Below are 13779 nucleotides of genomic sequence, written 5' to 3' on the forward strand. Positions count from 1 at the left end.
TATAGGAGACTCGAACTCACAACCTCTTAATTGAGTATGGAGAGTCTATGCCATTTGAGCTATTATTCATTAACCTGTTACTACAGCTTAATACGTGTTTAATATGTATTTTTTATATTGGTTAAAATATTAATATGTGTCTAATATGTATTTTGTGTATTGATTCTCTAGTTGTAATTATATTAAATAATTTTTTTTAACAAAAATATTATTTTTATTAATATAATATTAACATAATTAAATATATTATATTTAATTTTACACTAGTAGTGGAAGTGACCTGCATCAAAATTAAATTGAAAAAACAATTCCCAGATACAATACAAAAAAAAATCTGTTGCTACAGCTTAATACGTGTTTAATATGCATTATGTATATTAGTTAAAATATTAATATGTGTCTAATATATATTTTGTGTATTGATTTTCTAGTTGTAATTACATTAAATAATTTTTTTAACAAAAATATTATTTTTATTAATATAATATTAACATAATTAAATATATATAAAATTATTTTACACTAGTAGTGGAAGTGACCTGCATCAAAATTAAATTGAAAAAACAATTCCCATTTATGAAGTGACGTGGACATTCATTTCACCCCTCACATGTTCCAGTATTCCACTGTGACTCTTTGTCTCCATTCCATTTCTCATTCTTTCTTCTGTTCGTTGTTGGCCTTCAAAGGACCACACCCTCTCCTTGTGGCTCTCAATTCTCTTCTCCAATTTTCTTGGCCTTCACACTCTCTTCTTTCATTTTCTTACTCTCTCTTTCACTCCATCAACCTAATTTATTAGCTGCTGCTTCTTCTCCTTCCGCACAAATTCCCTCTCTTTTTGTTTCCATAGGTAATTTCCCCATCTTCCCTTTTCTTATTGCTTCCCCAATTTATCTTATGAATTGTTGCTGTTCTTTGTTTCGATGATTCTCTAATTTTGCTAGTGTGGTGTTGTAGTGGTGACTCTGAAATTTGAGTGAACTTGAGATGTGGCTTTTGTATCTGAATAGTTGGGAAAATTTATCTGCATTTGAAGTTTTAGCTTCAAACTGGAATTACTTGTGATCATAGTAGTATTAATTGATTGATTGATTTCATTGAATAATCACTTCAGGATGATATAGAGAAATGATGAGGTGAATCACATGCTGATCTGCACTACGGTTTTAGAAAATGAAATATATATTTATATACTTCAACTATAAATAACTGTTTGTGGAAAATTTCAGACTTGCCAACTAGATGTAGCTGCTACCTGTTAGGTAGTATTTCAAGCATTTGATACTATCTTTGCCGCTTGCATTTTTCAACATCTAAATGTTGGAAAAATATTATTAAAATCTAGGGTATTAGATGTAAGTTGCTTTGGATTAATTTCTGGAAATTCTGGAGAAATGAGCTACATACTGTGTTTTTATTAAATGCATATTCTTTGAAGGAACATTTGGATGAGGTTGGGGCTAAGGTGCCCTTTGAAAAATTTATAAAAAGGGGTTAGGGAGATAAGGTGCAGATTGCTGCATAAACACTAACTATTATTAGTAAATATTTGAAACAACACAAAGTGAAACCAAACTTTCAAGATTGTCATAGGAGTGTTCTAAAAAGTCATGCTTAATGTTGAGTACCAGTTTTTTCGGCACTTGAATTACAAAATTAGTGGCATTGTGATTGGTATATATGATTCTCAACAATATAACACACAACTTCACTTATACTCTAATCTGTCAGTTTATTTTATCAATCAGACTCCAAATTGTATTTTCTTGGATACGAATTTGTCTCTGTATTTCTTTCTCACAATATGCATCTTTTTTAATGGAACTTGTAGTTCCTTAAAAAAATGGATTGTACTATCTACCATTTATAGGTAGGTTCTAAACTCTATGTCCTCATGCTCGTTTGTGATATTCTTCTGCAGAACTGAGATATTTCAAGTGTGATGAAGACCAGGCATACATGATTCTTTTCTTGATATTCTGATGGCACTTACTGCAAACAAAATTTCAAGTGGTCCTATTGTGACTCATAAAACAACTCTTTGTAGATCACACGAAAAACATTCTTCTTCCATGTCCACAAGGATCAACAGAATAAAGCCTCCAGGGCATGGATTAGAACATGGATATATGAACCAAAGATGTTTCCTCACAGGGAGATCAACCTTTCTCAATGACCGGATTTTGATCATCAATGGAAAATCAGATAGGTCAATCTCGAAAAAATATTCTATTTTATGTAAATCACCTGGAGCAAACAATACGGAAGAGAAGGATCGTGTTACAACTTATGATGACATTTCTGATTTAACTAGGTAATAGAATTAAAATATAATTAAGGGGAAAGTATATTTTTTATCTTTGAAGTTTGTCAAAAGTTTTAAAAATACGCTAAGTTTTATTTTGTTTCAATTTTGCCCAAAAAGTTATCGATTTGCATCAAATATACCCTGATAGCTAAATTTTCAAAAAATTAAGGACTAACCTAACAATAATGTATGACAACTATCTTTGGTTTGCTTGTATTGATAGTTGTTCTTGTAAAATTGTTGCTAAATTGGTCCTAAGTTTTTTGAAAAAATTAGCCATCAGGAGTATATTTGATGCAAATCGAAAACTTTTAGGATAAAATTGAAATAAAATAAAACTTAGGGATATTTTTGAAACTTTAGCAAACTTCAAGGACAAAAAAAATTACTTTACCCTATAATTAACCATCCTTCTACCATTTTAATTCTTCCGTACTTTCTTATGCCTGGCCTAGTACCCTTTAGTTATTGCATTTCAGTTGCCAATTCTATCGTATGTCAAACTAGCATTTATCTTTCTCCAACTTTTGATGATAGCATGTAAACTTATCACTATTTCATATTTGAGTATTCAAACTTAAATGTTAGAGATATTTTTCTGTGTACAGCAGACATACCAAAGATGAGAAAATTGATCGCATTCATTCTGTTCGTGGCTTGGCTGAAGCTTGTAAGTTCGTTCATAATGATGCAAAGTACGTCAATGAAAGGGCTCGCAATGACATTGTCTTGCTCTCACGGTACTTCCTGTAAGCTGTATTTAGTCCTATATTTTTTTGCTTGAAACATGCTCTAACTACTGTTCATCTAGCTGTCTTTTTATCACTATCTGATCAATTGTATAAATAATGTGTTTGGTCTAGATATTTTTATAATCATGGCTTGCAAATTTCGATATAGGACTTATCTGTAGCTGACTTAAATAATGCCTCTCACCTCAATGTCTATCCGTTTTATATATTGTATTTCCTATATACATATAAGAGTAAGAAATGTAATTGTGTCCTAGGCAACGAAAATAATTTTAAATTATTATTTTGTCAGAGGCATAATGAGGTTGGATGCTCGAGCGCGCCAAGATGTTGCTTTTCTAGGGACAGAATTTCTCAAGCTTGATGGTTAGCCAATTCATTTGTTTTAAGCAATGTGATATTGTACTGAAACACTGCATCCTTATTCATACAATGAAAGTTGAAATAAATGTTTCATTAGAAGTGATAGTTGTGTAAATATACTTTCTAAGTCTGTTGTATTTCATATGAGGACAGCAATGTCCACCCATAAACCTAGAGCATCCCCTCTGCCCAACCAAAAGAAATAAAGAAACAAATAAGTCAAATGAGATAGCAATTATATTTAGCAAGCACCTTCAGTTTGAAAAGAGATTACGTTATTACTTATCGAAGTGTTTTTCTTCGAGCATCTGGGGAATATTGAAGTGCTTTACAACAAAATTCCATGTGCATGGATCTTTTCTTCTTTTTATTGCTTCTGAAGAGGAAGGATTCAATAGGTGCATCATCTTTATGGATGATTCTATTCTTACATATATTTTTCTTCTTATTTTGCTGTGTAGCTCGGGCAAGAGAGGACACTGAGAAAATTGATCGTGATGTCAAGGAGAAAGCTAAACGGCTTAATAGCATTGCTGCTGTCTGTATCATCTAGAATCTTCACATTTTCTGATTGAAGATTGCAGATTGGTGGTATACTTGGTCCTGGTTTTTCACTCTTTCTTTTAAATGTACTGCGCAGATAATAAAAGATAAAGCTCGGTCCAGATTGAAAAGTGCTGCTGATGAGCATTGGAGTGATGGGGCCTTAGAGGTGAACCTTTTATCCTCTTAGTTTTCCTTTTTCATCCGAATGATATGCTTGATTAATATGATATAAGATTGTTATTGATATAATTTGTATCAAGTGATTTTGTCTTTGATACATTTCCTATCCCCTAGTCACTATTCTACACTCACGATTTGTTGGTTAAATGTGTCCTAATTGTTGACATAGAAGAGAAATTCTTTTACAATAATAATAATAATAATAATTAAATAAATAAACCTTTTGATTCCTGTCTTGCTGAAACTCCATTACTTCTATGGAATAAAGAAACAAATTCATGGGTGATCATAAATATGAAATCTGTCCTGCAATCTAATTGCATGGTTCGACTTAGGTATGCCTAGGGGGTGGTATGACTTGAAGCTCAGTCTTCCCTAGCTATTCTTCATCAAGTTAAAAACTAAAGTAGCCATATGGATACTTCGTATAATCCTGTAGTCCATTAATTAAGAATTCAAACAACTATAAAACTGTTTTCGTGATCAGTACAAATTATTTTGTCTTCCCTTGAGGAAATAAAAAGTGTTTCTTGTGTAAAACTATGACTATCCCATCCCATTAGATCTTAATATGAACCTCTAGATCCTTTTGCAAGATCGCAGCAAGAGAAACAAGTGTTTGATTGTCTATAGCCAAAAGTAGAAAACCCCTTTTGACATAACCTTTGAACTATCAGGCTGATTTACGTCTTGCTGATTTCCGTGCTAAGCAGCGTGCTATGGAAGATGCCCTTATGGCCTTGGAGGTAACATTTTATGCTCTACAACAGTGTTCACTTTGGAATTTTTTTTCTTTTCTACTAGGCTGCGTTTATTTACATGCACATGACATTGAAACATGGACACAGACACACAAGAACATATTTAACAGATGAGATATGGACAGAGACAGACATTGTGTCCTTGAACACTGAATTAGTGTATTTTGTGTCCTTTTTGTCAAGAAGGACACAAAGACACTGGACGGGGACACAATTTATTTTTTCTTTTTTCCTTTTATTGTCACTATTAATTTTTCATAATTATATTTTTTACCATTTTATTTTTCTTTCTAAATTGTGTGAAGAAAAAATTTAAAGTAAATTGGACTTTTATTATTTGTTCTATCTTATATTCAGTTTATTACCGAACAAAATATAGAAGAACTAATTTTTGTGTCTTTGTCCTTTGTGTCATGTTTCTAATGTCCTGTCTTGTCCTGTTCTCAAAACCAAACTCAGCCCTACTTATTGTTACTGACAGTTGGAACTATTCTGCTTAAAATGAATTGCTACTTAACTTGTTTTTGAAATATCATGCATATTTTGTTTGAGCTCCCAGTTAAGAAATTTATTTTGTATTATGTAAATATTGCAGTTCATAGTAAACATCCATGACATGATGGTGAGCAAGATGTATAAATTGTAAGTCAAGTAACTTCAAATGCCTTCTTCTATATAATAATAAGCACTGAAAATTTGTTTTCTGATGATATTGGGTGCAGTCCTCTACGTAGAGATAAAAGATCTCTTTCAGCTAATAATAGAAGAGGTCGTATAAGGCTTGAAAAGAATGGAAAATCTGTAAATTTCCTTCCCGGGGATGTGACCACAGAACGGATCGCTGCTCTTCAGGTCTTTTCGTGTTTGCTGTTTTATTTTCCTCATTAAGTATAGATCAATTTCTGTAACCGAATTGTATCAGGGAAAGTATCAATCATATGGTAAGATTTTAAGGTGAACAGGAAGCTTACTGGATTATGGCATCAGCACTATCTGAAGCAGATGGAATTGATTACACCGACCCTGAAGAGGTTTGATTCACTGTTTATTTTTTTTATTGTCTGATTCTAGTCACTAACTCAATATGCAAGTAATAAGCATTGATTTTTTTGCGCTTTTTTTTTAAAACTGGAACAGCTTGAGTTGTTGGTTACCACTCTTATAGACCTTGATGCAATGGATGGTAAACAAAGTGTATCGTTGTTGGCGGAGTGTTCCAGTTCTCCTGATGACAGTACTCGGTGAGCTTTGTCTGATATCGGAGTCTTTCAAGGAACATGATTGCATTGCCTTGTTTTTCTCCAAAAAGGATCAATTTTTTGGGCTAAAAATACCTTGCTTTAATTCAACTAGTATTAAAGATCAATTCTGCCATGAATAGAATTAGCTTGGTTGGCTTCATCATCGACACGTTTTGATCCTTCTGCTACAAAACAAAAGTTACATATTCTGAAATTATAAAATTTCCCTTTCACTATGTCGTACAATTCTGAAAATGCAATCATAACAATGCAAAAATCCCGTTGATTACTTGTAAAGAAATATATAGTGGTGGTACTGGTAGTAGTAGTAGTAGTAGGAGAAGAGAAACATTAAAAGCAACCTCAATCCATATTCTTTTATATTCTTTTCAAATGTTATGCGTTTCCAGACGAGCTTTAGCCAATGCACTAGCAGCAGCACCATCCATGTGGACTCTTGGAAATGCTGGGATGGGGGCACTGCAGGTTGGTATATGCAAATCTATCATCTGTACTTTCGACTACTGTCAACAGTTTCATTATTTTTTCTCCTTTTGGCAGATTGATTTTTATTGTCTTTGGTTCATGTTGCAGAGACTGGCAGAAGACAGCAACCCAGCCATTGCTGCTGCGGCATCGAAAGCTATTTATGAACTGAAAAAACCCAGATGAAAAAATATATATGGAAACAAACATTGCATTGTACAGCATAGATGCATCCCACGGATTGGATTCTAACTAGTATATTAACCCCAACATGATCACTAGCAAGTGACCATTGTGCTCCTCTAAAAGGGTGTGTTTGTGAGTTCGAGGTTTAAAATTAAAAAGGAGAGCAGAGAAAGGTTTGTAGCTAGAATGATATTATTTTTCAAACTTTTCTATTCCCTCCTTTTTTTTTTCCTCCTCAACCAAGAACACACCCTAGGATACCATTAGATTGGTGATATGCGTAATAAGATGCAAAGCTTTCATCACAATTGCTTAGATTTCAATTTATAAATGTGCTTGTTTTCATGCAAGTGTTCTATATGTACAATGTACTAGATTAATTTCTTCCCACGGTGTTGGTTGATATAAACGTTATTATGGAAAATGGGATAGCCTGTTTCAACTTTTTTTCTGTGTGATTTAATTATTTTATTGGTCTCTATAGTTTTACTAAATTTATAATTTAGTTTTTATATTTTTTTTTCTTTCAATTAAGTTCTTATGTAGTTTTTTATTTTGTAGTTAAGTTTTTTTCATATCAAAAATCTTAAAATTAATTGAATATTTCTCTCAAAAAATGTGATAAAGATTTAGTTAGATTTTTAATTGTGGGTATTTTAATTTACAAAATAATATTCTGTTAACTCTAACATCTTTTACGCTAACAATCATCTAATTAGAAAATTAAAAGTTGTTAGGAATTTAATTAAAAAAATATATGGATTTAATTGTAAATTTGGTAAAACTATAAGAACAGAATGATTAAAACTTTTTTTTAAAAGAAACATATTGATTCATCACTGTTTTAAGAATTAAGACCATGTTTTGCCCAAAATATAACAAATCTTATGACCCGTAATGTGTGGTTAGCTTGATAAAATGAAAAATTACATCTTAGACAAAAAATAATACTTGGATATCGAAGAAAATAATTTTGTATAATTATTTGCTTAGATGACTTTACGGTACCAAATCATCCAAATGAAGCTCTTCTAATTTTCCTTCACAGTAACAAACTTTCGTCAACCCTCATTAATTTGAATCTCCCCCATTACACTATTCATGTCAAGCATTAATATAGAGAAACCCCAGTTAGGTGAGAGTGGGGGCAATCATTTTTTTTCTTTTATGTCATAATTTAACAAAAACCCTAATGATGGCTAGCAAACGTGGCTTTAATGCCGCCATCACCTTCCTTAAATTTGATTAATTAATTAATTAACTAATTGATCTATAAGTTGGGGTAGACTATTGTGATTAGATTACATGGTTAACGAGATTTTTTGCTTTTCTTAAATCTAAGAATGAGCTTTTCAAAAGCTAAAAGATAAAGGGTGAGACCAAAATAAAGCAAAAGGTGAAGGGGGGTAAGACTATGATCCCCACATAACATCATTTCCAATCTTTATTCAATTGCAAAAGTCCTTAAATCACTGTCACAGTGCCCCCAATTGATCCAACTCCCTTCCCTCCTTTTTCAATTCTCTTTTTCTTTCTTATTTAGAATTGTCATCATACCATCCACTATTTACACCGTTGTTCCATCATTCCCATTTCCCACCCTTCACTTTAGATTTTTTAATAGGCAGAATCCCAAGTTACCCCATCTCTTTTGTGTGTTCCCTGCTATCCTACCCAAGTATAAATATCTGATAAGGAAAAAGTTTTATTTCATTTACATATAATTTAATTTTGATTTATTATCATTTGCAAAGGTGAAATATACATAAATCTAATAGAAGATTTCCATTTAGTAAAAAAATAAAAAATAAAAAAAAGGATATATTTGGACACAACTACAGCTAACTGTAAATACGGGTATCATCCTCTCCAATAAAGAGTTATTTTTCACATACAAGCGTTTTCTCGTATAAGTCATACAAGTCATTTATATTCATTCACGTTTTTTTTTTTGTGCCTCTTCTTCTTCTTTCTCCGTGTCTCTTCTTCTTTCTTCGTGCCTCTTCTTCTTCTTCGTAATTTTTCTCTCTCGTTATCGCCGTTATCAACACCACATTTTCCTCCTCCTCCTCTTCGTCCTTTTTTTTATTAGAATTTCTTTTCTTCTTTTTTTTCTCTTTCTTCTCCATCATAAATTATCTCGTTGGTGAAGATAATAAATAATTCAGTTTTAGATTGTCAATTGAATCAGAACGAAATTGATTATTGTTTTGAATCCAATCAAGTGGCTAAGGTGTGGTTCAATTCAGAAAAAAAAATATAGCATTAGAGGAAACATTTTTCTGCAACAAATTTGGGTGTAGCACGAAGATATTTGGGTGTAACACAAAGATATTTGAGTATATTTTAAGAATTTTTAGGTGTATTTTTATTCTGATAAGTTCTGCATAATTCAAAACTCTTCCTCTTCCTCTTCCTCCTCATTTTCTATTGCTTCTTCTTTTTTTTTTTATCATCATCACCATCTTCTTCTTTTTTTTCTTATTCATCTTTTTCTTTTTTATTTTACCTTCTCAAGTTTCTTCTTATTTTACTCTCTTAACAAGAATAAAAACAAAAAAATCAAACAAATAAGAAGAAGAAACACATAATGCTGCAAATTTACTTGGAAGAGGATAAACTTATATTCATTTAACTAAAAGAAAGAAAGAAATAAGGAAAATTAGAAGAAGAAGAAAAAATGCAGTACTAAAGAAAATATTTTTCTGTATTTGCAGTAAATTTGGATGTAACACGAAGATATTTGAGAGTAATACGAAGATATTTGGGTGTATTATAAGAATTTTTTAGTGTATTTTTATTCTGATAAATTCTGCATAATTCAAAACTCTTCCTCTTCCTCCTCCTCATCTTTTCTTGCTTCTTCTTCTTCATCTTCTTATTTCGTTTTCTTATAATTTTTCTTGGGAGAAAAAATCAAACAAAGAAAAAAAAATACATAATGTTGCAAAATCAATAAAAAAATGAGGAGGAAAAAATGCAGCAGCAACAACAGTAATAAAAAAACAACAATGAAGATGAAACACGTGAAGAAAAGAGAGGAGAAATGCAAATAAGGAGAAGAAGAAGAAAGAGGAGGAGGAGAAGGAGACACGTGAAGAAGAAGCGTCTTCCATAATGGTGAGTGAGAGCGCGCTTTGGAAATGGTTGAGTGACGCGTGTGTTATCACGCTCCAGTTGGTGAATGTAGTTTTTGTTAGACTTGGTCCAACTTGTAAAACTTGTAAGCCAAAATGACTTGTATGTGTAGCATAACTCCCCCATAAAATCATATACTTACTATATGACAATCTTTTATTTTTGGACTTTACTAGGTAAACAATGATTTTTGTAAACAATGTGAATAATGAGCTCTAAAATTGGCCCAATAAAGTAAAAGTACACTACACCCCTAAATTATCTACCTAAATCTTAATATTAAGATAATCATCCGCACACCTAATAAATTGAACATCCAACATATCAATTGTTCGTATTGTTTAGTATTTTCATTATTTACCTATACTTTTTTAATTTTTTTAAGATTTAAATAAAATGTGTTTCTAGACATATATTAAGAGTATAATGATATTTTTTTTTTAATTTTTATGTATTTAATGTATTAAAAACTTTGTAACATATATTCCGTTCCCATTTGAGTTCACATAAATCGTTTAAACTATGACTTAAATAAAAAAGTCTTGCTAACATGTGTATGAAGAATTATAAATACAATCGTGTAATCTCTTAAAAGAGGAGGATTGTGTGTATCAAGTATCAACACAATGACCGTGTGAACATGTATAAAATTAAACTAATTATACTTTACTGTTTAACTTGGATTTTTAAGTGGATAAAGAAATCAAATAAAGAAATAAAAGAAAGAAAGGAATGCCTATCAACTCAACAGTATAATATGGAATTGACACATTTGGCCGAGTAATTTGGATGTTAGAGAATAAGTACTCGAAGGTAGAGCCTTAACTGCATTGAAGCAAGCAATGATGGCAATTTGAAAAAGGAAGAGGAGCTTAGTGAATAATGAACGTCATATTGTGGCATGTAAGAGCGTCATATTGAGATTAGAGAATTGAAATCAAGTATTATATTTGACTATCAGCATTAAAATTTTAGTATTAAAATATAAAATTTTAGTCCTTTTAATATTTTTAAAAAGTAGAAATATAAATTAATAATATTTTTTTAGAAAAATATTTTTATTTAACTTTTTAAATTATAAATCTACTATTCAATCTTTATATTTATCTTAAATTAAATATAATATTAAAATATAACTCAATGAATATATTTTACACTAATACAAAAATTTAATTTAATCTTTATTTTTCAGTATTTTTAAAATTTTTTAATTTTAATCTCCGTTGCAAAGGTGGCCACAGAACTAATTAAGTGGGCTTCGGTAACCTTTACATAGATGACTTACTAAGCCATTTTCATGGATAGTGGTGGGGCCCATCTTGCGCGTGAAATGGTCCAAACCAAATTCATGGAACTATAAAGCTGTCTTTGCTTGTCTAGTTGTCTTTATTTTATTTATTTATTTTGGAAATTTTTATTTAAGTAGAAAGAAAAGAAAAATTATACTAAATTTGCTGTATGTACGGATACCTGTATTTATTTCCCAATGGTAATCAAATAGAAGGGAAAAGAATCACAATTGTTGGACTGGTGTTGGAGAAAAGGAAAAATTATCTTTCTGCTTTTTCTTTTTCTTTTTCTTAATATTAATTTCATTTGATTATTATTGCTCTTGATATAATATTATAGTGTTGTCATTCATGATGTTAAGTGTTAACGGTATATTCTTTAGCAAATTAACTTTACAATTTTTTTAGCATAATTTATGACACAATTTGAACCAAAGGCCATTACTTTGGTTATATAGAAATGAGAGTAACTAATTATGACTGTAAAATCGTTTAAATAAAGTTTCAAATGAAAAATATTATATCGGCCTACAAATTACANATACAGACACCTCTCTAATCTCTAGTTGTCACATCTCATCCCCTTACTTTATATATGTATTATCCAAAAAACTGACTACCAGCTAATACTCTCATTCATGATCTTTATTATGTAAGTATGTAACCTTACAACTTATCCAATTCATTTTGGACACATAAATATGAAATGCAGAAGAAAATAAAAGTGTACATGAAATGTCATTACCAAATAATCAAATATGAGGCTATTATAGTGTCGACTGGCATTGAAACAGTTACGGATAAAGATAGTATTATGTCACTGCTGAGATCTACTTTAAGCCTTTAGCTAGCTACTAATAATAATGTTGCACATTGCTCATAATAATATTCAGTGAGTGAATATAACAATTGCACGTTCCGCAGGCCCTGCCTCTCTTTCCAATCACTTTAGAGACTTTGCTGTTCCTCAAAAACTTGAGCAACATCACCTTTTCTTAATCTCTCTCTAGATATATATTTTTAGGTTATCTTTGTTCTGTTTAATTTGTTTATAAACAGAAAATTTGGTAAAACTTTTGTTTCAAACCCCGCAAAGACCTTTTTGTTATATTTGAATTTCATTTAAAAAAAAAAACATAAAAATTATATCTATTATAATTCAATTCTCATACTAAATGTAAAGCTATGACTAATTTAAAAATATTCTTTTAGAAGCATGTCAGACCATAAAAAATATATTTTGAAAGATATTTATGAAAGATCTTAAGTAAATTCTACACGGATCTATCTTAATTCTTTTCAAATTCATCCTCAAAATATTATAAATAAAAAGGCTTAACTCACGTTCAAATTCTAAAGGTTTAATTATTCTGTCGGTTCTTATAATTTTATCAAATTTTCAATTAGATCCCTATACTTTTTTGTCTTTAATTATTCTGTCGGTTCTTATAATTTTATCAAATTTTAACATAATCAAAATTTTTTTTAACATAATCAGTGAGCAAAAGTAAAACCAAGTAAAAGTAGAATGAAACAAAAGCAAAATAAAACAGAAACAAAAGCAAAATGAAGTGTTGAATTCGGTTCTCCTAAAATCTAAATCGAAACATGTAGGTCCAACAGCATCGGTCCAAGTCACGAAAATGTTGACACTAGAAACAATCAAATCTGGTTTGAGAATCTCAGGATTCAAGCCGTTAGATCCTCTTGCAGAAAACAATGCCAGAACCACTGCCGATTTGATTATGAAGATCGTTCCTTTGAATTCGAGAGTTGCAATAGGGTTTGCAGTAGATGAGATGTAGAATTTGATCATGTCGTCTTCATCTGCGGCCACGACGCATGTCGGGATGAGGTGAGCATCGCTGACAAGACCCTCATTGTTGGAAATTCCATTTGCAAGGATTATTCTAACTCCACCAGCTTTTTTTATCACCAAAATTGGCAATCCTAAGACTACGTCCCCGTTAGCAAACCGCGATTTTGCCTCTTACTAATTTCGAATTCAGTGAATTTTTCATGTAAAATGAATAAGATAGAACACTAGATTTTTCAGAGTACACTAGTTGGTACATTTGTTTTCTCAATGAAATTCAAAGTAGTGGATTTGATGAAAGAGATGAATGGCTGGAAGACGGAGATGAAGGAGAGAGAGTAGAGGGTTTTTTTATTGAGTCCTTGTAGGAAGTCAATGGAATATTTGTACAATGTGTATAATAGGCTCTTGACCTTTCGAATCTAGAACTCTGATACCATGTCATGATATCACTCATCCCAAAAATTTCAATTGATGGGAAAAGATAACACTAATGGTTATATTTCTAATATTGAATTGGATATCCGTACACCTCCATTGTACACATTGTACAAATATTTCATTGGCTTTCTATACTTTCTCTTTTTTATTTTATGTTGAGGCACTTTTATAATTTAAAAACTAAAAAGATGTTATCTTTTAAGTTTATATTTTATGTGTAGTATATTCGTTTTATTTAATGAAATATTTTGTTAATTTTAATTTTTTAT

General features: G+C 31.0%; 1 protein-coding gene across 9 annotated transcripts; it reads left to right on the forward strand.

Moving 5' to 3' along the window:
- LOC107609004 lies at positions 622 to 7271 on the forward strand. Of its 9 annotated transcripts, none has more exons than XM_021107351.1 (13): positions 622 to 853; positions 1925 to 2317; positions 2920 to 3060; positions 3356 to 3429; positions 3888 to 3964; positions 4067 to 4138; positions 4866 to 4898; positions 5509 to 5555; positions 5636 to 5765; positions 5876 to 5944; positions 6051 to 6154; positions 6565 to 6640; positions 6716 to 7271. In XM_021107351.1, the coding sequence occupies exons 2-13, from the start codon at positions 1986 to 1988 to the stop codon at positions 6824 to 6826; spliced, it is 1266 nt and encodes a 421-aa protein (XP_020963010.1). In that variant the 5' UTR covers positions 622 to 853; positions 1925 to 1985; the 3' UTR covers positions 6827 to 7271. The 9 variants fall into 9 exon arrangements, with proteins under 9 accessions (XP_020963010.1, XP_020963011.1, XP_020963012.1 ...); XM_021107352.1 differs by having other exon boundaries at positions 1925 to 2212; positions 4830 to 4898; XM_021107353.1 differs by having other exon boundaries at positions 1925 to 2212; positions 2923 to 3060; positions 4830 to 4898.

The sequence above is a fragment of the Arachis ipaensis genome, chromosome B07 (assembly GCF_000816755.2).
Source record: "Arachis ipaensis cultivar K30076 chromosome B07, Araip1.1, whole genome shotgun sequence".
In the NCBI taxonomy this organism is placed as follows: Eukaryota; Viridiplantae; Streptophyta; class Magnoliopsida; order Fabales; family Fabaceae; genus Arachis; species Arachis ipaensis.

What these genes read in the sequence shown, in the direction of transcription:
- LOC107609004 (XM_021107347.1), top strand. Translation starts at nt 1,986, where the DNA reads ATGGCACTTACTGCAAACAAAATTTCAAGTGGTCCTATTGTGACTCAT. An exon ending in GGAGTGATGGGGCCTTAGAG is followed by an intron (nt 4,139 to 4,829) that starts GTGAACCTTTTA and finishes TTGAACTATCAG; the next exon opens with GCTGATTTACGTCTTGCTGA. An exon ending in CTGGGATGGGGGCACTGCAG is followed by an intron (nt 6,641 to 6,715) that starts GTTGGTATATGC and finishes TCCTTTTGGCAG; the next exon opens with ATTGATTTTTATTGTCTTTG.